The following is a 24,418-nucleotide window of genomic DNA, read 5'->3' as shown; positions in this document are numbered from 1 at the left end:
AGGCTATTTTTGGGAGAAAGGTTTTGCAAGCAGTGGTGCCTTCCGTTTAGGTTCCTGTCTTGTCCCTCCCTTCATCCGTGTCCTAAAGCTTTGGTATTGGTATCCCACAAGTTAGGATGAATCCGTGGACTCGGTACATCTTGCAAAAGAAAACAGAATTTATGCTTACCTGATAAATTTCTTTCTTTTGCGATGTACCAAGTCCACGGGCCGCCCTGTCTATTCAAGACAGATAGTATTTTTTATGTAAACTTCAGTCACTTCTGCACCTTATAGTTTCTCCTTTTCTTCCTTGGCCTTCGGTCGAATGACTGGGGGGTGGAGTTAAGGGGGGAGCTATATAGACAGCTCTGCTGTGGTGCTCTCTTTGCTACTTCCTGTCAGGAAGGACAATATTCCACAAGTTAGGATGAATCCGTGGACTCGGTACATCGCAAAAGAAAGAAATTTATCAGGTAAGCATAAATTCTGTTTTTACTCTTAAAGGGGCAGTACCGTTTTTCAGATTGTTGTTTTTTTCCCACTAAATAAAGTGTTTTCAAGACTGTTTGTGGTTATTACTAGTCTGTTTCAACATGTCTGACATTGAGGAAAGTCAATGTTCTATGTGTTTAGAAGTCATTGTGGAACCCCCACTTCAAATGTGTCCTTCATGTACTGAAAGGGCCTTAAATTGCAAAGAACATATTTTAGGTGATAAAAGTATGTCTCACAATGATTCTCAGTCAGAAGAGAATCGGGTTATGCCATCTAATTCTCCACAAGTGTCACAAACTTTAACGCCCGCTCAAGCGACGCCTAGTACTTCTAGCGCGTCTAATTCTTTCACCCTGCAAGATATGGCTGCAGTTATGTCTACTACCCTTACAGAGGTATTATCTAAACTGCCAGGTTTACAGGGTAAGCGCAGCAGGTCAGGTATTAGAGTAAATGCTGAGCCCTCTGATGCTTTATAGGCCATCTCCGATGTACCCTCACAGTGTTCTGATTTGGGGGTGGGGGAATTGCTGTCTGAGGGAGAGCTTTCAGACTCAGGAAAGATGTTCCCTCAAACAGACTCAGATGTGACGGCCTTTAAGTTTAAGCTTGAACACCTCCACTTGTTACTCCAGGAGGTTTTAGCGACTCTGTATGATTGTGACCCTATTGTCATCCCACCAGAGAAATTGTGTAAAATGGATAAATATCTAGAGGTCCCTACTTACACTAATGTTTTTCCAGTCCCTAGAAGGATTTCGGACATTGTTACTAAGGAATGGAATAGACCAGGCATTCCGTTCTCTCCCCCTCCTACTTTTAAGAAAATGTTTCCCATATCTGACACCATTCGGGATTCCTGGCAGACGGTCCCTAAGGTGGAGGGAGCTATTTCTACCCTGGCTAAGCGTACAACTATACCTATTGAGGACAGTTGTGCTTTCAAAGATCCTATGGATAAAATATTAGAGGGTCTTCTAAAGAAATTGTTTATTCATCAGGGTTTTCTTCTACAACCTATAGCGTGCATTGTTCCAGTAACTACTGCAGCAGCTTTTTGGTTTGAGGCTCTAGAGGAGTCTCTTAAGGTTGAGACCCCATTAGATGTTATTTTGGATAGAATTAATGCTCTTAAGCCAGCTAATTCTTTTATTACAGATGCCGCTTTTCAAATGGCTAAATTAGCGGCAAAGAATGCAGGCTTTGCCATTTTAGCGCGTAGAGCGTTATGGCTTAAGTCTTGGCCTGCTGATGTGTCATCAAAATCCAAGCTTTTAGCTATTCCTTTTAAAGGGTAAGACCCTATTCGGGCCTGAACTAAAGGAGATCATTTCCGACATTACTGGAGGTAAAAGTCATGAGGGCCAAACAAAATAATTTCTCCAACATAGGTGTGTCCGGTCCACGGCGTCATCCTTACTTGTGGGATATTCTCTTCCCCAACAGGAAATGGCAAAGAGCCCAGCAAAGCTGGTCACATGATCCCTCCTAGGCTCCGCCTACCCCAGTCATTCTCTTTGCCGTTGTACAGGCAACATCTCCACGGAGATGGCTTAGAGTTTTTTAGTGTTTAACTGTAGTTTTTATTATTCAATCAAGAGTTTGTTATTTTAAAATAGTGCTGGTATGTACTATTTACTCAGAAACAGAAAAGAGATGAAGATTTCTGTTTGTATGAGGAAAATGATTTTAGCAACCGTTACTAAAATCCATGGCTGTTCCACACAGGACTGTTGAGAGCAATTAACTTCAGTTGGGGGAACAGTGAGCAGTCTCTTGCTGCTTGAGGTATGACACATTCTAACAAGACGATGTAATGCTGGAAGCTGTCATTTTCCCTATGGGATCCGGTAAGCCATGTTTATTAAGATAGTAAATAAGGGCTTCACAAGGGCTTATTAAGACTGTAGACTTTTTCTGGGCTAAATCGATTCATTATTAACACATATTTAGCCTTGAGGAATCATTTAATCTGGGTATTTTGATAAGATTATATCGGCAGGCACTGTTTTAGACACCTTATTCTTTAGGGGCTTTCCCAAATCATAGGCAGAGCCTCATTTTCGCGCCGGTGTTGCGCACTTGTTTTTGAGAGGCATGACATGCAGTCGCATGTGTGAGGAGCTCTGATACATAGAAAAGACTTTCTGAAGGCGTCATTTGGTATCGTATTCCCCTTTGGGCTTGGTTGGGTCTCAGCAAAGCAGATACCAGGGACTGTAAAGGGGTTAAAGTTAAAAACGGCTCCGGTTCCGTTATTTTAAAGGTTAAAGCTTCCAAATTTGGTGTGCAATACTTTTAAGGCTTTAAGACACTGTGGTGAAATTTTGGTGAATTTTGAACAATTCCTTCATATTTTTTCGCAATTGCAGTAATAAAGTGTGTTCAGTTTAAAATTTAAAGTGACAGTAACGGTTTTATTTTAAAACGTTTTTTGTACTTTGTTATCAAGTTTATGCCTGTTTAACATGTCTGAACTACCAGATAGACTGTGTTCTGAATGTGGGGAAGCCAGAGTTCCTTCTCATTTAAATAAATGTGATTTATGTGACAATGACAATGATGCCCAAGATGATTCCTCAAGTGAGGGGAGTAAGCATGGTACTGCATCATTCCCTCCTTCGTCTACACGAGTCTTGCCCACTCAGGAGGCCCCTAGTACATCTAGCGCGCCAATACTCCTTACTATGCAACAATTAACGGCTGTAATGGATAATTCTGTCAAAAACATTTTAGCCAAAATGCACACTTATCAGCGTAAGCGCGACTGCTCTGTTTTAGATACTGAAGAGCATGACGACGCTGATAATAATGGTTCTGAAGGGCCCCTAAACCAGTCTGATGGGGCCAGGGAGGTTTTGTCTGAGGGAGAAATTACTGATTCAGGGAACATTTCTCAACAAGCTGAACCTGATGTGATTACGTTTAAATTTAAGTTGGAACATCTCCGCATTCTGCTTAAGGAGGTATTATCCACTCTGGATGATTGTGACAAGTTGGTCATCCCAGAGAAACTATGTAAAATGGACAAGTTCCTAGAGGTCCCGGGGCTCCCAGAAGCTTTTCCTATACCCAAGCGGGTGGCGGACATTGTAAATAAAGAATGGGAAAGGCCCGGTATTCCTTTCGTCCCTCCCCCCATATTTAAAAAATTGTTTCCTATGGTCGACCCCAGAAAGGACTTATGGCAGACAGTCCCCAAGGTCGAGGGAGCGGTTTCCACTTTAAACAAACGCACCACTATACCCATAGAAGATAGTTGTGCTTTCAAAGATCCTATGGATAAAAAATTAGAAGGTTTACTTAAAAAGATGTTTGTTCAGCAGGGTTACCTTCTACAACCAATTTCATGCATTGTCCCTGTCGCTACAGCCGCGTGTTTCTGGTTCGATGAGCTGGTAAAGGCGGTCGATAGTGATTCTCCTCCTTATGAGGAGATTATGGACAGAATCAATGCTCTCAAATTGGCTAATTCTTTCACCCTAGACGCCACTTTGCAATTGGCTAGGTTAGCGGCTAAGAATTCTGGGTTTGCTATTGTGGCGCGCAGAGCGCTTTGGTTGAAATCTTGGTCAGCTGATGCGTCTTCCAAGAACAAGCTACTTAACATTCCTTTCAAGGGGAAAACGCTGTTTGGCCCTGACTTGAAAGAGATTATCTCTGATATCACTGGGGGTAAGGGCCACGCCCTTCCTCAGGATCGGCCTTTCAAGGCCAAAAATAAACCTAATTTTCGTCCCTTTCGTAGAAACGGACCAGCCCAAAGTGCTACGTCCTCTAAGCAAGAGGGTAATACTTCTCAAGCCAAGCCAGCTTGGAGACCAATGCAAGGCTGGAACAAGGGAAAGCAGGCCAAAAAACCTGCCACTGCTACCAAGACAGCATGAAATGTTGGCCCCCGATCCGGGACCGGATCTGGTGGGGGGCAGACTCTCTCTCTTCGCTCAGGCTTGGGCAAGAGATGTTCTGGATCCTTGGGCGCTAGAAATAGTCTCCCAAGGTTATCTTCTGGAATTCAAGGGGCTTCCCCCAAGGGGGAGGTTCCACAGGTCTCAGTTGTCTTCAGACCACATAAAAAGACAGGCATTCTTACGTTGTGTAGAAGACCTGTTAAAAATGGGAGTGATTCATCCTGTTCCATTAGGAGAACAAGGGATGGGGTTCTACTCCAATCTGTTCGTAGTTCCCAAAAAAGAGGGAACGTTCAGACCAATCTTAGATCTCAAGATCTTAAACAAGTTTCTCAAGGTTCCATCGTTCAAAATGGAAACCATTCGAACAATTCTTCCTTCCATCCAGGAAGGTCAATTCATGACCACGGTGGATTTAAAGGATGCGTATCTACATATTCCTATCCACAAGGAACATCATCGGTTCCTAAGGTTCGCATTCCTGGACAAGCATTACCAGTTCGTGGCGCTTCCTTTCGGATTAGCCACTGCTCCAAGGATTTTCACAAAGGTACTAGGGTCCCTTCTAGCTGTGCTAAGACCAAGGGGCATTGCTGTAGTACCTTACTTGGACGACATTCTGATTCAAGCGTCGTCCCTTCCTCAAGCAAAGGCTCACACGGACATCGTCCTGGCCTTTCTCAGATCTCACGGATGGAAAGTGAACGTGGAAAAGAGTTCTCTATCTCCGTCAACAAGGGTTCCCTTCTTGGGAACAATAATAGACTCTTTAGAAATGAGGATTTTTCTGACAGAGGCCAGAAAAACAAATCTTCTAGACTCTTGTCGGATACTTCATTCCGTTCCTCTTCCTTCCATAGCGCAGTGCATGGAAGTGATAGGTTTGATGGTAGCGGCAATGGACATAGTTCCTTTTGCGCGCATTCATCTAAGACCATTACAACTGGGCATGCTCAGTCAGTGGAATGGGGACTATACAAACTTGTCTCCGAGGATACAAGTAAATCAGAGGACCAGAGACTCACTCCGTTGGTGGCTGTCCCTGGACAACCTGTCACAAGGGATGACCTTCCGCAGACCAGAGTGGGTCATTGTCACGACCGACGCCAGTCTGATGGGCTGGGGCGCGGTCTGGGGATCCCTGAAAGCTCAGGGTCTTTGGTCTCGGGAAGAATCTCTTCTACCGATAAATATTCTGGAACTGAGAGCGATATTCAATGCTCTCAAGGCTTGGCCTCAGCTAGCGAGGGCCAAGTTCATACGGTTTCAATCAGACAACATGACAACTGTTGCGTACATCAACCATCAGGGGGGAACAAGGAGTTCCCTGGCGATGGAAGAAGTGACCAAAATCATTCTATGGGCGGAGTCTCACTCCTGCCACCTGTCTGCTATCCACATCCCAGGAGTGGAAAATTGGGAAGCGGATTTTCTGAGTCGTCAGACATTGCATCCGGGGGAGTGGGAACTCCATCCGGAAATCTTTGCCCAAGTCACTCAACTGTGGGGCATTCCAGACATGGATCTGATGGCCTCTCGTCAGAACTTCAAAGTTCCTTGCTACGGGTCCAGATCCAGGGATCCCAAGGCGGCTCTAGTGGATGCACTAGTAGCACCTTGGACCTTCAAACTAGCTTATGTATTCCCGCCGTTTCCTCTCATCCCCAGGCTGGTAGCCAGGATCAATCAGGAAAGGGCGTCGGTGATCTTGATAGCTCCTGCGTGGCCACGCAGGACTTGGTATGCAGATCTGGTGAATATGTCATCGGCTCCACCATGGAAGCTACCTTTGAGACGAGACCTTCTTGTTCAAGGTCCGTTCGAACATCCGAATCTGGTCTCACTCCAGCTGACTGCCTGGAGATTGAACGCTTGATCTTATCGAAGCGAGGGTTCTCAGATTCTGTTATCGATACTCTTGTTCAGGCCAGAAAGCCTGTAACTAGAAAGATTTACCACAAAATTTGGAAAAAATATATCTGTTGGTGTGAATCTAAAGGATTCCCTTGGGACAAGGTTAAGATTCCTAAGATTCTATCCTTCCTTCAAGAAGGATTGGAAAAAGGATTATCTGCAAGTTCCCTGAAGGGACAGATTTCTGCCTTGTCTGTGTTACTTCACAAAAAGCTGGCAGCTGTGCCAGATGTTCAAGCCTTTGTTCAGGCTCTGGTTAGAATCAAGCCTGTTTACAAACCTTTGACTCCTCCTTGGAGTCTCAACTTAGTTCTTTCAGTTCTTCAGGGGGTTCCGTTTGAACCCTTACATTCCGTTGATATTAAGTTATTATCTTGGAAAGTTTTGTTTTTGGTTGCAATTTCTTCTGCTAGAAGAGTTTCAGAATTATCTGCTCTGCAGTGTTCTCCTCCTTATCTGGTGTTCCATGCAGATAAGGTGGTTTTACGTACTAAACCTGGTTTTCTTCCAAAAGTTGTTTCTAACAAAAACATTAACCAGGAGATTATCGTACCTTCTCTGTGTCCGAAACCAGTTTCGAAGAAGGAACGTTTGTTGCACAATTTGGATGTTGTTCGCGCTCTAAAATTCTATTTAGATGCTACAAAGGATTTTAGACAAACATCTTCCTTGTTTGTTGTTTATTCCGGTAAAAGGAGAGGTCAAAAAGCAACTTCTACCTCTCTCTTTTTGGATTAAAAGCATCATCAGATTGGCTTACGAGACTGCCGGACGGCAGCCTCCCGAAAGAATCACAGCTCATTCCACTAGGGCTGTGGCTTCCACATGGGCCTTCAAGAACGAGGCTTCTGTTGATCAGATATGTAGGGCAGCGACTTGGTCTTCACTGCACACTTTTACCAAATTTTACAAGTTTGATACTTTTGCTTCTTCTGAGGCTATTTTTGGGAGAAAGGTTTTGCAAGCCGTGGTGCCTTCCATCTAGGTGACCTGATTTGCTCCCTCCCGTCATCCGTGTCCTAAAGCTTTGGTATTGGTTCCCACAAGTAAGGATGACGCCGTGGACCGGACACACCTATGTTGGAGAAAACAGAATTTATGTTTACCTGATAAATTACTTTCTCCAACGGTGTGTCCGGTCCACGGCCCGCCCTGGTTTTTTAATCAGGTCTGATAATTTATTTTCTTTAACTACAGTCACCACGGTATCATATGGTTTCTCCTATGCAAATATTCCTCCTTAACGTCGGTCGAATGACTGGGGTAGGCGGAGCCTAGGAGGGATCATGTGACCAGCTTTGCTGGGCTCTTTGCCATTTCCTGTTGGGGAAGAGAATATCCCACAAGTAAGGATGACGCCGTGGACCGGACACACCGTTGGAGAAAGTAATTTATCAGGTAAACATAAATTCTGTTTTTCGTTCCTTTCGAAACTTCAAAGGTGGACCCTCTACTTCCTCCTCCACCACAAAGCAGGAGGGGAATTTTGCACAATCCAAGTCAGTCTGGAGACCTAACCAGACCTGGAATAAAGGTAAACCGGCCAAGAAGCCCGCTGCTGGTACCAAGACAGCATGAAGGGGCAGCCTCCGATCCGGGACCGGATCTAGTAGGGGCAGACTTTCTCTCTTCGCTCAGGTTTGGGCAAGGGACGTTCAGGATCCCTGGGCGTTAGAAATCGTGACCCAGGGGTATCAACTAGAATTCGAGGATTTTCTCCCAAGCGGGAGATTTCATCTTTCACGTTTGTCTGTAGACCAGACAAAAAGAGAGGCGTTCTTACGCTGTGTAAGACGTATATACCATGGGTGTAATCTGCCCAGTTCCAAAACTAGAACAGGGGCAGGGTTTTATTCAAATCTGTTCGTGGTTCCCAATAAAGAGGGAACCTTCAGAACGATTTTAGATCTCAAATGCCTAAACAAATTTCTCAGAGTCCCATCGTTCAAGATGGAGACCATTCAAACTATTTTACCAATGATCCAGGAGGGTCAATATATGACTACCGTGGATTTAAAGGATGCGTATCTTCACATTCCTATCCACAGAGATCATCACCAGTTTCTCAGGTTCGCCTTCCAGGACAAACACTACCAGTTTGTGGCCCTCCCTTTCGGGTTGTCCACAGCTCCCAGAATCTTCACAAAGGTGCTAGGGTCCCTTCTGGCGGTTCTAAGGCCGCGGGGCATAGCAGTGGCGCCCTATCTGGACGATATTTTGATTCAGGCGTCAACTTACCAGCTAGCCAAATCTCACACGGACATTGTGCTGGCTTTTCTAAGAACTCTTGGGTGGAAGGTGAATATACAAAAGAGTTCACTAGTTCCACTGACAAGAGTTCCATTCCTAGGAACTCTGATAGACTCTGTAGACATGAAAATATTTCTGACGGAGGTCAGAAAGTCAAAGATCTTAACTACTTGCTGGGCACTTCTGTCCACTCCTCGGCCATCAGTGGCGCAGTGTATGGAGGTCATTGGATTAATGGTAGCGGCAATGGACATCGTTCCGTATGCTCGCTTAAATCTCAGACCACTGCAGCTGTGTTTGCTCAGACAGTGGAATGGGGATTATGTGGATTTATCTCCTCAGATCAATCTGGATCTAGAGACCAGAGACTCTCTTCTTTGGTGGTTGTCACAGGATCATCTGTCCCAGGGAATGTGCATCTGCAGACCAGCATGGGTCATAGTGACGACGGACGCCAGCCTCTTGGGCTGGGGTGCAGTCTGGAATTCCCTGAAGGCTCAGGGTGTTTGGACTCAGGAGGAGTCCCTACTACTAATCAATATTCTGAAACTGAGAGCAATATTCAACACGCTTCAAGCGTGGCCTCAGTTGGCTTTGGCCAAATTCATAAGATTCCAGTCAGACAATATCACGACTGTAGCATATATCAATGATCAAGGGGGAACAAAGAGTTCTCTAGCAATGATAGAGGTTTCCAAGATAATTCGATGGGCAGAGACGCACTCTTGCCATCTATCAGCAATCTACATCCCAGGAGTGGAGAACTGGGAAGCGGATTTTATAAGTCGTCAAACTTTTCATCCGGGGGAGTGGGAGCTCCATCCGGAGGTGTTTGCGACATTGATTCGTCAATGGGGCACACCGGAATTGTATCTGATGGCGTATCGTCAGAACGCCAAACTTCCTCGTTACGGATCCAGATCAAGGGATCCCCAAGCAGTACTGATAGATGCTCTAGCAGTACCTTGGTCGTTCAACCTGGCTTATGTGTTTCCTCCCTTTCCTCTCCTGCCTCGTCTGATTGCCAGAATCAAACAAGAGAGGGCTTCTGTAATCTTGATAGTGCCTGCGTGGCCACGCAGGACCTGGTATGCAGATCTAGTGGAGATGTCATCTCTGCCACCGTGGAAACTGCCACTGAGACAGGACCTTCTCATTCAAGGTCCGTTCCAACATCCAAATCTAAATTCTCTGCAGCTGACTGCCTGGAGATTGAACGCTTGCTTTTATCTAAGCGGGGATTCTCCGAGTCGGTTATTGATACCTTGATTCAGGCTCGGAAGCCTGTCACTAGGAAAATTTACCATAAGGTATGGCGTAAATATCTTTATTGGTGCGAATCCAAGGGCTACTCATGGAGTAGGGTTAGGATTCCTAGGATTTTGTCCTTTCTCCAAGAAGGATTGGAGAAGGGATTATCGGCTAGTTCCTTAAAGGGACAAATTTCTGCTTTGTCAATTTTACTACACAAGCGTCTGGCGGATGTCCCAGACGTTCAGTCTTTTTGCCAGGCTTTAGTCAGAATCAAGCCTGTGTTTAAACCTGTTGCTCCGCCATGGAGTTTGAATTTAGTTCTAAATGTTCTTCAAGGGGTTCCGTTTGAACCTATGCATTCCATAGATATTAAGCTTTTGTCTTGGAAAGTTTTGTTTTTAGTTGCTCTCTCTTCTGCTCGAAGAGTTTCTGAGCTTTCTGCATTACAATGCGACTCGCCTTATCTTATATTCCATTCTGATAAGGTGGTTTTGCATACTAAACATGGATTCCTTCCTAAGGTTGTTTCAAATAAGAATATTAATCAGGAAATTGTTGTTCCTTCTCTATGTCCTAATCCTCCTTCTAAGAAGCAGCGTCTGTTACATAATCTGGACGTGGTTCGTGCCTTGAAGTTTTACTTACAAGCGACCAAGAATTTCCGTCAAACATTTTCTCTATTTGTTGTTTATTCTGGAAAGCGTAGGGGTCAAAAAGCTACGGCTACCTCTTTCTTTTTGGCTGAAAGGCATCATCTCTTTTGGCATATGAGACTGCTGGACAGCAGCCTCCTGAAAAGATTACAGCTCATTCTACTAGAGCAGTGGCTTCCACATGGGTTTTTAAAAACAATGCTTCTGTTGAACAGACCTTTTCCAAATTTGATACTTTTGCTTCTTCTGAGGCTGTTTTTGGGAGAAAAGTTCTTCAAGCAATGGTGCCTTCTGTTTAGATATCTGTCTTGTCACTCCCGTTGATCCGTGTCCTGCAGCTTTGGTATTGTATCCCACAAGTAAGGATGAATCCGTGGACTTGTCGTATCTAGTAGAAGAAAAGGAAATTTATGCTTACCTGATAAATTGATTTCTTCTACAATACGACGAGTCCACGGCCCTCCCTGTCATATTAGACAGATTATATTTTTGTGTTCAAAACTTCAGTCACCTCTGCACCTTTTAGCTTTTCTTTTCTCTTCCTATACCTTCGGTCGAATGACTGGGGGTGGAGAGAAGGGAGGAGCTATATATACAGCTCTGCTGTGGTGCTCTTTGCCACTTCCTGTTAGCAGGAGGATAATATCCCACAAGTAAGGATGAATCCGTCGACTCGTCGTATCGTAGAAGAAATCAATTGATCAGGTAAGCATAATTTCCTTTATTGTGGTTATGTTTTTTTTGTATAAAAGCACAATTATATTTCCAGTTCCTCTTTTAGTATGCTTTTTTTACTCCTTTTGTTATCACCTCACTACTGAATTGTGGGTGTGGTGAGGGGTGTATTTATAGGCATTTTGAGGTTTGGAAAACTTTGCCCCTCCTGGTAGGATTGTATATCCCATATGTCACTAGCTCATGGACTCTTGCCAATATGAAAGAAATGAATGTATTAGGTAAGTTCTTACATAAATTATGTTTTATGTTGTGTTATGCTTTGTTTAAGAAAAGAAAAAAAATGTGATGAAATGCATGTTGATGTATGGATATTTACACACGTCTTTACCTCTAGCTTTCAGAACCTGTAGATACCAATGATCAGCATGGAAGTGTTTTGAGGCTCAGTCAGGCGATGGGAAATATAACTATTGTGCAGAAAGGAGAGAGGGATCTCATATCAGATGGAGACAAAGGTTTGTTTGTTTTTTCTTTCTTGGAAGCTAATTTGATGATAGTTTTTTAAAATCCTATGCTCCATCTAAAAAGACCCTAAACACAAATTGAAAACTACATGATTATGAACCTTCATATATAAGAATAATTTTGCTTTAGTCTGTCAAATGAGTTTCTTTTATGTTTATTCTTTTCACTGATTTCCCTGTCCCCAGAACAAAAAGAACCCCTGCTAACCAATCACAAACTAAAATTCAGGTATAGCATAAACTTTGTTTGCACATGTGCAGACTGTGGTAGCCTGCCCTCTTGTATTCCCTTAAAGAGACACTCAAGTCAAAATAAACTTTTATGATTCGGATAAAGCATGCAGTTTTAAGACACTTTACAATTTACTTCCATTATCATATTTTGTACTTTTTTTTTTTTTTATATATATGCACACTTTCTGGGGAACAAGATCCTACTGAGCATGTGCACAAGCTCACAGGGTATACGTATACTAGTCTGTGATTGGCTGATGTCTCACATGATACAGGGGCCCTGGAAAATGGGTAAAAATTAATTTGTCAAAAAAATCTACAGTTTATTTAAAATTCAGAGTAGGTCTTATTGCCTTGTCTCTTTATTATGCACTTTGAGGGGTCTTAAATGTGGTTTAGCACTGATTCAACTTAGCTACTATTGCAAAGAATGATTTTCCTATCATGATTGTTGATGCAAAACTAATAATCCACCTTTTGAAAGCATGTGATACCATAGAAACTTAAGGAGGGAGGGAAAGTAAACAAAAGCTCACATAAATTGCCTAAAAGTATTAACACATGCATCCCTGGGAGAAAGTGAAACAAGCACAACTTTTAGATGTATTTTACAACAAAAGGCTGCAAAATAATTAATGAATGTATATTGCAATAATGTTTCACTTGTGATAATGAAACATTTTATGCAATGTTGAATGTCAAGTTTAATGATCCTTAACTATTCCATTTGCAGATCCTTCCTCAATACTTAAATGTTAATCTTAAGAATATCTTGTCTAAATTAAACTTAAACTTAAATGGATTGGATAGAGTACACAATTTTATTAACAACTTTCCAATTTAGTGCAGTTATCAATTTTGCCGCGGTCTTTTGGTATCCTTTGTTAAAGAATAATCCTAGGTGTTCTCAGGAGTGTGCACGTATCTTTAGCCCATATGACAGCAATGTTTGCAACATTGTTTATTTTAATATTATATTATACATAGCAAAACAAACTTTAATGTCCCTTTAATTCAACATGATAGCCGTAGCTACATGTGAATATTTGAGGGTCTTTCTTTTGTTGACTATTAATTATGTTGTCAAGAACATACAGAACAATAATGCCCTAAATATGAGATAAGCATCTAAGATTTAACCGCAACTTATTATTTCATCATTACCTTGTGGTTATACATATTTATTTACTGTTTCCTATTTGTAATGGTACTTTTCACTTTGAACAACAGTCCTTCCAGTTTATCTCGGTGACAAACATTATGCCAGTAGCTATGAGAGACTTCTGTTTTTGTGAAGTATTACACTTCTACAAATATATATGAGCAAATATAAGTTGTTGATAGTATCATCACTTAGCAACTCCAAGCTTATGTTTCTAGATTTTTAGTGGTCTTATAAGACATTGGGTTAGATTACAAGTGGCGTGATATTGAAATATCACTCCCCCGTTAACGTGTGCGCTTATTACAAGTTGAAAGGTTGAAAGTAAACATGATCCCGCAAGTGCAAATTAATGAGTGTGACTGAAGACCTCGAGTTAAGCGTTGGGGCTAGATAAAGTTGCATTAAACACAACATAAATACATTAAAATAAAGTGTTACACTCATATCTACGCTATCTAATAAAAATGAATATTAAAAACAAAACAAACAAAACATAGGAAACCCAGGGCTGTACACAAAGGGGTTAAAAAGGGAGACTTAAGGGAAAACAGACCGGGACGTATAGGAAGAGACGAAGCATTTTCTGACACCGATTAATAACGCAGCTACAACATACCTGCAATGCAGTACCTCTGTCTAATGATCAGAGGCAGGAAAAGCAGCTACACCACTTAGCTTCCTTGACTTCCTGTGCCTGTACTGCTCAGACTTATCATTTCCCACTTTAATGCAAGTACACAGCTAAAATATTTAATATGGAGATGAGCAGACTGGAGGCTCGGGGAGAATGTGCGGTTCAGCTTATTTTATAGGAAGCAAATGGAGAAATCAAGCACTGCAATAGGAATTGAGACTATGGGGGGGGGCACTATCTCAGTCGCGGCTCATATACACTATCAGGCAAGCATTTTGTGCAATGGGGGGCAGCAGACCAGCTCACTGCCTACCTTCCATTGCACAACATGGAGGATACCAAGTATGCCGGCCAGGGGGGGGTGGAAAAAAATAAATATATTTTTGTAATATCATATTAAAAAATGTTTTTAGTCATGACAGGTGAGGCACTGCATCACCTGCCTCCAATGACTGCATTTCCCTGATCTAGTAGGCATGAGCATTCAGATCCTTCATTAGCATCTAAATGCAGAAGAAGGCTGCCACTTGTGACGTTCGGCTGTTTTTGGAGCAGGATTTTTTCTTGTGAAAGTGCAACACATTAAGATCTGGATTTGCACAGATATTATTTCACATGAAGGAATCAGTCTCAGAAAAGAACCGAAAGCCACGAGCTGCAGCTTTCTTCCGTATTAGAATGCTAACAAAGAAATGCTATCAGAATGCCCATGCATAATATCTAGATAGTTTCAGAAGCGTGCATTTGTCCTGAACAGTATATAACTCTGCTGCCCTGTAGTGATCAACTATATACATCCTAGTTTCAAACACTGCTACATTCAACAAAGGAACCAAAAGAACAAAGTCAATTTGAGAATAGAAGTAAATTTGAAAAGTTGTTAATGTCATGCATTATTTAATTTTCCATTTTAGTTGGAACTTAATGTTCTTATGTTGTACGATTGCTATGTGATTCATTCTCCCCCCCCCCTATACTTTTAGTATTCATTCCCCCCCCCCTGTCTCCCTCTACTTTTAGTTTTAGTGTGCAGTCATGAGGGCAGCAGTCGGCGCTGTGGGGGACAAGGAGACCTGTTGGCTGGTGCTCTTGGAGTTTTGGTGCACTGGGCATTTCTTGCTGGACCAGAAAAGATTAACGGGTATGTGATAACTATCAATAATTATATTTATGCAGTTAGTCAGAAATCAACAGTGACCAAGAAACTTCCTTCTTGAATTTATCTCATAGCCAAGAAATAACCTATTTTTAAAGGATTTGACTATCAAAAGAGAGGACATACCAGAAGTGGACATAGTTTAAAAAAAAACAAAAAACTGGACTGGCTTTTATATAGTTGTGCAACAAATGTAAATACGTTACCTGTAAGTATAAATCAGGTCTTGATATCTTTTAGAACCATTTGCTGTACCAGTGACTGGACTTAAACTAACCCCTTTGCACATGTTAAACACAGAACATTGTATTATTGCACTATTGCTTGCGTATAACAAATTAGAGCATTTTCTTTTTGAACTTAAATAGTAATGTTAAAGACAATTTGTGGGAAAGTTCCAAAGGAAAAAGCTTAAGGTCCAAATTTAGATCCCAAGAAGGAATGAGATCTTGAAAAAATTGCACATCTGGATAAAATGTAATTGTGCGTTGTAAAATAACTAAAGAGCAGAAGACTGAACTAATGGATCTAAGAATAAATCCATATGCATGTAGTTAAGTTTTCTTTGACATTCCATATTTTTTAGATTTTTATCCTTGTCTCCTCACCATTTAACAAAATGGTAAATATCTTTGAAGTACTATAGCTGTTGCATGTACCTGAATACCGGACATGTTTGGAAACTGGTAGTGAGAACCTGAAGAAACAGTGGTGAGCACTAAGAAACGCGTCGGTTTGTTTTAATAAATCATTTTATTGTAAAATCCAGATATACGCTCCTGTTGTGTCTTCTACCAACTCTCATGCTGATACGAGCATCACTGTGACAAGAGCTTGGGATCTGCTAGGGGAGTCTGCCGTACGACTCTGAGGATCCAGTCTGCTTTTTTAGCACTCATGATAGTGCTTTATTACATGTGAGATGCCAGTTTGGATTTTGAAGTTTAAGGTTTACATTTGGAATGTTGAATACTAAACCATGAGGCGCCTCCTTTGTTTTTTCTTTCTAGATGTGATGTATGTCAAGCTTCTGTGGGAGTGGATGCCTTTTCACATCACATACTGTGTACACTTTTTGACCAATCATTGTGGACTTTTTTTGGTCTATAAGTACACATTTTAAATCAAATGGGCAACTGTTGTGTTCCTCCTCTTATTTTCTTATCTATTTGTGTGCCTTATAGATAACATTGTGCTCACTCCTGTGGAGTCAGCCGTGATTGGCTAAAATGCAAGTCTGTAAAACTAACTGAAATAAGGGGGCAGTCTGTAGAGACTTAGATACAAGGTAATCACAGAGGTAAAAAGTATATTAATGTAACTGTGTTGGTTGTGCAAAACGGGGGAATGGATAATAAAAGGATTATCTATCTTTTTAAACAATAATTCTGATGTAGACTGTCCCTTTTAAATTGCTGGTAAAGGAATGGACCCTTAGACAGAAGATTAGAAGAAGTGGATAACCATGCCTTGCTTGAATATCTAGATTTAAAATTCAGTATTTTGGGCCAGACAGGAGCCAAAAAATGAACTGCTGTACTGACTGATCTTTAGAGTTGATCTCAGGGACATAAATATAATTTGAAATGCATAAATTATTTGTTGTGTATATCGTGGTGTTGAACTTCACAGGGATGCAGTAAGATGTTCTTTCCCTGAGATCTTGAAAAATGAACCACACATTGTGCAATACATTTCACAAAATGATAGTACTAATTGGAGAGAACTCACAGGATAACAGTAAAAAAACCCATTTTATTTGATTCCCACTTCTAGCACAATGGTTGTCGGCATGCACTCACAGAAGCAGTGAATAAGAATACATTCTTAGCTTTAACAAAACTTTAAAGTTCATTGCATTTTAGTTCTTTTATCTAGCTTGTGAAAAAGGCGGATAATACATCAAAGAAAAGCTCTTTCTTTAGAGTTTTCATCTGGCTCTTTAAAGTTCCAAGTAGGCTTGGGAGAAGAGACTGAGGCTGACAGCAGCTACTATTGAAGGAAATATTTGATTTCTTTCCTATGACATGGAGAGTCCACAACGTCATTCCAATTACTAGTGGGATATTCAACTCCTGGCCAGCAGGTGGAGGCAAAGAGCACTGCAACAAAGCTAGTAACTGCCTTACCCATAACCCCCAGTCATTCTCTTTGCCTCTGTCAATGGAGGTTGTGTGAAGTTGGTGTCTGAAGATTTTAATCCTTTTATGGATGCTTTTCTCTGCAAGCAAATATTGGGGTTTAGCTGTGCCCACGTCAATCTCTTCAGTAAGAATCGTTGTGGCTTTTAAGCAGTTAAAAGGCGGCAAAGTAGTCCTTGCTTTTATTTTAACCATTTGCATCCCCTTTGTAAAAAGCCAGAGTTGGTTACTCTGTTCTTTATTTTCCTACAGGTCCATGACAGGGAGTAAAGTACCTGACACACCTAAGGAGCAGCATCTGTCCTGCAGTTGGATCCAAGATAAGTGCCTTTGCCTTCTAGGTATGGAAGGACAGCAGCACTTAACAGGTTAATCCTCATGGATCTATGCTGAGACTTAGTGATTCTTCCTAGTTAAGGATTCATTTTGGAGCTGTGGACAGGACAGATCTTTGACACTTTATGTGTTTGGTATAAAATAGAGATTTTTATACTGATCTCTAAGATTACGGCTGAGCATTTACATAATCGCAGATTTGCCGCTTCTGTAACACAATGGAGGACTGGCTTTAAAAGGAAACAGTATTATGTGCACTCAGTAATATGTTCCACTTTATTTCACTGCAGGTCTGTTTGCATACAAATATGGCTTATATTGTGGTAGGAGCCCTGTATGTATTGGTTTTATTTTCCCTCGTTTTAATAACTGCTGAGGGACCGGGCCGTTTATAGTTCAGTTAGTCTTCTGGCTTCGAAACATTTTTCCGCGCCCCTTTTTATTAGTTATATGCTGTAAGCTTGTGTTATTGGAACCTGTCGTTTTGTTTCCTCCACCTAGCTGTTTGTGATCGCGGTAGTTGCCACTTGCTCATTCTAGGCTGTACCTAGTCGGACTTGTTTGAGAGTCCTATTTTTGAGGTACGCAGTTGTTCCGCCATTGTGGGCGGGTACATTTTAGCCGTTAGGATACAGTGATCTCTTTCAAAAAGAGGGAGGATCTGCAGGCTGCTGATATTGAATACTGTGTACACACAGTATAATGGCTGTAATCTACATTATTTTATGTTAACTGTGTATAAGGACTATAATATCACTTTCTGTACCCACCGAAGAGACCAGAGTTCAAGTCATGTGCTCATGACAAATGAATGGTATAGCAGCTCAGCTGATATTTGTGGAGTACATTTTATTAACAAGTGTATGAAAAACATGTACTCTGTGTAAGGGTACTATGTACCCTCAGTGTAAGGAGTATTATGTACACATAGTGTATGAGGTTATGTACTCGCAGTGTAATAAATATTATGTACACACAGTGTATTAGGTTATATACACACAGTGTAATATGTGTTTTGTTCTCAGTATGTATCACAGTGTAATGAGTTATGTACACACAGTGTATTACGTTATGTACACACATCCACACAGTGTAATGAGTAGTATGTACACACAGTGGAATGAGTACAGTATTATGTACACACAATGTGCTGCATATAATGTACACACAGTGTAATGAGTATTATGTTGACACAGTGTGATGACTCACAGTGTAATGTGTTCTGTACACTCAGTGAATTATGTGTTAAGTTCTCATTTTGTTCACACAGTGTAATGAGTACAATGTTCACTCAGTATAATGAGTATTATGTACACACAGTGTCATGAGTTTTATGTACATTCAGTGTAATAGGTACTATGTACCCACTGTATAATTAATACTGTGTACACACATTAGGAGTACTACGTTCACTCAGTGTAGTGAGTATTATGTACTCCCGATATAATGAGTATTTGAAATCTCATTATAATCAATATTATGTGCACTTGGTACAATGTGTATTATGTACTCACTGAATAATGAGTAATTTTTGTTTTCACACAGTGTAATAAGTATTACGTACACATGTCAGCTTTTTTTATTTTTCAGACGAGTTCAGGTGACTGGGAGCTAAAATTTCTAGCTTCACTGTGCTAGCCTGCAAGGCTCTTGGTTAAAATCTTGGCAAGCTTTTCGGCTATACCTTATAAGAAATCTCTGTTTGGACCTGGTCTGGTGGAAATATTTTTGAGTTTACAGGTGGAAAGGGATCTTACCTACCCCAGGACAAGAAGAATAGACCTAGGAGTTGACAGACTTTTAATTGTCGTTCCTTTCTCAACTTTAAGATACAGAAGTTCTCCTCTCCTCTTCCAGACCAATCAAGGTCCACTTGGCAAACCAGCCCTGGAACAAATCTAATAGCCTTCCGCTGACTCTAAATCAGCATGTAGGATCTGCCCCGATCCAATTTTGAATCATGTGGGGGGCAGGCTTTCTCTTTCTTGGCATGCTTGGATACACCATGGCATAGTATCCCAGAGTTACAGAATAGGATTCTAGTTTTGCCTACCATGGGGCAGACTCTTCCTGTCTAGATTATCCTCAAACTAGGTAATGAGAGAGGCCTTCTTAAATTGTGTGAAGGACCTATCCTCCCTGGGAGTTAATATTCCAGTCCCTCTAGAGAATCTAGGTCTACAATTCTATTCAAACTTTTTGGATTCCCAAAAAAGGAGGGAATTTATCGTTCCATCCAGGACCTAGAGTGTCTAAACAAATTCCTCAGGGTTCCGTCCCTCAAGATGGAAACTATTGTTCCATTGGTCCAGGAAGGTTCTTTTCATGACCTCCATAGACATGAAGGACACTTATTTACATGTTGCCTTTCACTGGGATCATTTCCAGTTTCTAGGTTTTTTGCTGCTGCTCCTTGAATATTCTCAATCGTTCTGGGGGCGCTATTGGCTGTGATCCGATTCCAGGGAATTGCTGTTGCGCCTTTTCTGGACCACATCTTGGTTCAGGCGTCATCTTTTCAACTAGCCCAATCTCACACAGAAATGTTGTTGTCTTTTCTTTGTTCCCAGGGGTGGAAGGTGAATTTGGAGAGAAGTTCTCTTGTTCCATCTACCAAAAAGGTGTTTCCTAGGGACTATAATAGATTCCCTATCCATGAAGATTTCTTTCATGTAAGTGGCATGTCCATGAGCTAGTGACGTATGGGATTTACAGTACAATCCTACCTGGAGGGGGCAAAGTTTCCCAAACCTCAAAATTCCTATAAATACACCTCCCACCTCACTCATACTTCAGTTTTATAAACTTTGCCTTCGTTGGATGATGGTGAAGCAAGTCATACTTGATTTCTTCTATGAATGGTGCTTCTAAGCATTTTGAAGCCCAGTTCCTTTTAAAGTACAGTGTTTGTCTGAGGGATGTGAAGGGAGTATTTGCCTAATGATGCCATGTTTTCAACTCTGGGATATCTATTCTAAGGCTCTCTGTAAATTCGGTCGTGGGCATTCATCTGCCACCTCCCTTTACAGATCGACATTATACTCCTGTACCATTACCTCTGCTGATATGTTTCAGTACTGGTTTGGCTGTCTGCTATATGTGGATTGGTGTCTTCAGGTAAGTATATATATTTAAGTATATATTTAAGTATATATATTTAAGACACTCTCAGCTATGTTTGGCACTTTATATTTTTAAGTTTTAAATATATATTGTATATATTTGCCATGAGTCAGGTCTATGTTTATTTCCCTTTGCAGTTTTTTTTAAGTCGCGCCTGTTATGATTTTTTTTCTCAGCATTTGCGTCGTCTTTGTTGGCGTTATTTTTGGCGCCAAAAATGTTGTTATATTAGTCTCTCCCTCTTTTTGCTCTCTGCTTTCATTTTGTACAGAGGGCTATGATATTTGCTTTTGTTTTTCATATAAGCATTTTTTCCCATTCCTGAAACTGCTATTTTGTGAAAATTGGATATTTCTCTTGTTAAGTGTAGTCAGTCCACGGATCATCCATTACTTATGGAATATATCTCTTCCTAACAGGAAGCTGCAAGAGGATCACCCAAGCAGAGCTGCTATATAGCTCCTCCCCTCACATGTCATATTCAGTCATTCTCTTGCAGCCTAACTAAAGATAGGTCGCTGTGAGAGGTCTGTGGTGTTTTTTAACTTAGTTTATTTCTACAATCAAAAGTTTGTTATTTTAAATGGCACCGGGGTGTGCTGTTTGTTCTCAGGCAGTATTAGAAGAAGAATCTGCCTCCGTTTTCTATGATCTTAGCAGACGTAACTAAGATCCACTGGCTGTTCTCATCTGAGGAGTGAGGTAACTTCAGAAAAGGGGAATAGCATGCAGGGCCCCCCTGCAAATGAGGTATGTGCAGTAAATTATTTTTCTTAGGAATGGAATTGACTGAGAAAATACTGCTGATACCAATGTAAAGTAAGTTCAGCCTTAAATGCAGTGATAGCGACTGGTATTAGGCTGATGAGTGTGTGTACACTGAATGTATTTTTCTAAGGAATGGAATTGACTCTGAAAATACTGTTAATACTGAAATAATGTATGAGCCTTAACTGCAGTAAAAGCGACTGGTAGCAGGCTTATTAATAACAATTCATAACTTTTCAAATGTATGTTTAAAACGTTTACTGGCATGTTAATCGTTTTTTGTGAGGTACTTGGTGATAAAACTTATTGGGGCATGATTTTTACCACATAGCCATCTTTGTTTTCTGCATAGAAACAGTTATCTGAGCTTCCCCACTGTTGTAATATGAGTGGGAGGGGCCTATTTTAGCGCTTTTTTGCGCAGTAAAAATTCAGTCACAGTCTACTTCATCCTCCATGATCCAGATCGTCTCTAGAGAGCTCAGGGGTCTTCAAAATTCATTTTGAGGGAGGTAATCAGTCACAGCAGACCTGTGACAGTGTGTTTTGACTGTGATAAAAACGTTAATTATTAAATTGTTATCCGTTTTTGGGTATTAAGGGGTTAATCATCCATTTGCTGGTGGGTGCAATCCTTTGCTAACTTAATACATTTACTGTGAAAAATTGGTTGCTATAACTATTTTGGTTCATTGTTATTTCAACTGTGACAGCTTTTTGTGCTTCTTAAAGGCACAGTAGCGTTTTTTTATATTGCTTGTAAATTTATTTAGAAAAGTATTTCCAAGCTTGCTAGTCTCATTGCTAGTCTGTTTAAACATGTCTGACACAGATGAATGTCTTTGTTCACTATGTTTAAAGGCCAATGTGGAGCCCAATAGAAATTTGTGTACTAATTGCATTGATGTTACTTTAAATAAAAGTCAATCTTTACATGTAAAGAAATTATCACCAGACAACGAGGGGGAAGTTATGCCGACTAACTCTCCTCACGTGTCAGTACCTTTGCCTCCCGCTCAGGAGGTGCGTGATTTTGTGGCGCCAAGTACATCAAGGAGGCCCTTACAAATCACTTTACAAGACATGGCTACTGTTATGACAGAAGTATTATCTAAATTGCCAGAATTAAGAGGCAAGCGCGATAGCTCTGGGTTAAGGACAGAGCGCGCGGATGAGGTGAGAGCCATGTCAGATACTGCGTCACAGTTTGCAGAACATGAAGACGGAGAGCTTCATTCTGTGGGTGACGGATCTGATCCAGGGAGACTGGATTCAGAGATTTCTAATTTTAAATTTAAGCTTGAGAACCTCCGCATATTGCTAGGGGAGGTATTAGCGGCTCTGAATGATTGTAACACGGTTGCAATTCCAGAAAAATTATGTAGGTTGGATAAATACTATGCGGTACCGGTGTGTACTGACGTGTTTCCTATACCTAAAAGGCTTACAGAGATTATTAGCAAGGAGTGGGATAGACCTGGTGTGCCTTTTTCCCCTCCTCCCATATTTAGGAAAATGTTTCCTATAGACGCCACCACACGAGACTTATGGCAGACGTTCCCTAAGGTGGAGGGAGCTAAGCGTACCACTATCCCGGTGGAGGATAGTTGTGCCTTTTCAGATCCAATGGATAAGAAATTAGAAGGTTACCTTAAGAAAATGTTTGTTCAACAAGGTTTTATCTTACAGCCCCTTGCATGCATTGCGCCTGTCACTGCTGCGGCGGCATTCTGGTTTGAGTCTCTGGAAGAGGCCATTCGCACAGCTCCATTGGATGAAATTATGAACAAGCTTAAAGCACTTAAGCTAGCTAACGCATTTGTTTCTGATGCCGTCGTACATTTAACTAAACTTACGGCTAAGAACTCCGGATTCGCCATCCAAGCGCGCAGATCGCTATGGCTTAAATCCTGGTCAGCTGACGTGACTTCTAAATCTAAATTGCTTAATATTCCTTTCAAAGGGCAGACCTTATTCGGGCCCGGCTTGAAAGAAATTATAGCTGACATTACGGGAGGTAAGGGCCATGCTCTACCTCAGGACAGGGCCAAATCAAAGGCCAAACAGTCTAATTTTCGTGCCTTTCGTAACTTCAAGGCAGGAGCAGCATCAACTTCCTCCGCTCCAAAACAGGAAGGAGCTGTTGCTCGTTACAGGCAGGGCTGGAAAGTTAACCAGTCCTGGAACAAGGGCAAGCAGGCCAAGAAACCTGCTGCTGCCCCTAAGACAGCATGAAGAGAGGGCCCCCTATCCGGAAACGGATCTAGTGGGGGGCAGACTTTCTCTCTTCGCCCAGGCTTGGGCAAGAGATGTCCAGGATCCCTGGGCGTTGGAGATCATATCTCAGGGATATCTCCTGGACTTCAAAACTTCTCCTCCACGAGGGAGATTTCATCTTTCAAGGTTATCAGCAAACCAAATAAAGAAAGAGGCGTTTCTACGCTGTGTACAAGACCTCTTACTAATGGGGGTGATCCACCCAGTTCCGCAGACGGAACACGGGCAAGGATTCTATTCAAATCTATTTGTGGTTCCCAAGAAAGAGGGAACCTTCAGACCAATCTTGGACTTAAAAATCCTAAACAAATTCCTAAGAGTTCCATCATTCAAAATGGAAACTATTCGAACCATCCTTCCCATGATCCAAGAGGGTCAGTACATGACCACAGTGGACTTAAAGGATGCCTACCTTCACATACCGATTCACAAGGATCATTATCGGTACCTAAGATTTGCTTTCCTAGACGGGCATTACCAGTTTGTAGCTCTTCCCTTCGGATTAGCTACGGCTCCAAGAATCTTTACAAAAGTTCTGGGCTTACTTCTGGCGGTACTAAGACCGCGAGGCATAGCGGTGACTCCGTACCTAGACGACATTCTGATACAAGCGTCAAGTTTTCAAACTGCCAAGTCTCATACAGAGATAGTTCTGGCATTTCTGAGGTCGCATGGGTGGAAGGTGAACGTGGAAAAGAGTTCTCTATTACCACTTACAAGGGTTCCCTTTCTAGGGACTCTTATAGATTCTGTAGAGATGAAAATTTACCTGACAGAGGCCAGGTTATCAAAACTTCTAAATGCTTGCCATGTCCTTCATTCCATTCCACACCCGTCAGTAGCTCAGTGCATGGAAGTAATCGGCTTAATGGTAGCGGCAATGGACATAGTACCATTTGCGCGCCTGCATCTCAGGCCGCTGC

At 41.6% G+C, this 24,418-nt stretch overlaps 1 protein-coding gene across 1 annotated transcript in view; it reads left to right on the top strand.

The window, feature by feature from the left end:
• NAXD (NAD(P)HX dehydratase) overlaps positions 1–24,418 on the top strand; it is a 249,637-nt gene that overhangs the window by 166,420 nt on the left and 58,799 nt on the right. The window contains exons 6-7 of the mRNA XM_053705470.1: positions 11,532–11,652; positions 14,715–14,835. Coding sequence (XP_053561445.1) covers positions 11,532–11,652; positions 14,715–14,835 — 242 coding nt within the window. The remainder of the gene's footprint in view (positions 1–11,531; positions 11,653–14,714; positions 14,836–24,418) is intronic.

Source organism: Bombina bombina, chromosome 3 (genome assembly GCF_027579735.1).
Source record: "Bombina bombina isolate aBomBom1 chromosome 3, aBomBom1.pri, whole genome shotgun sequence".
Taxonomy (NCBI): domain Eukaryota; kingdom Metazoa; phylum Chordata; class Amphibia; order Anura; family Bombinatoridae; genus Bombina; species Bombina bombina.
The sequence above is the reverse complement of the archived record's forward strand: the minus strand, read 5'-3'. Positions and strand labels throughout refer to the sequence as shown.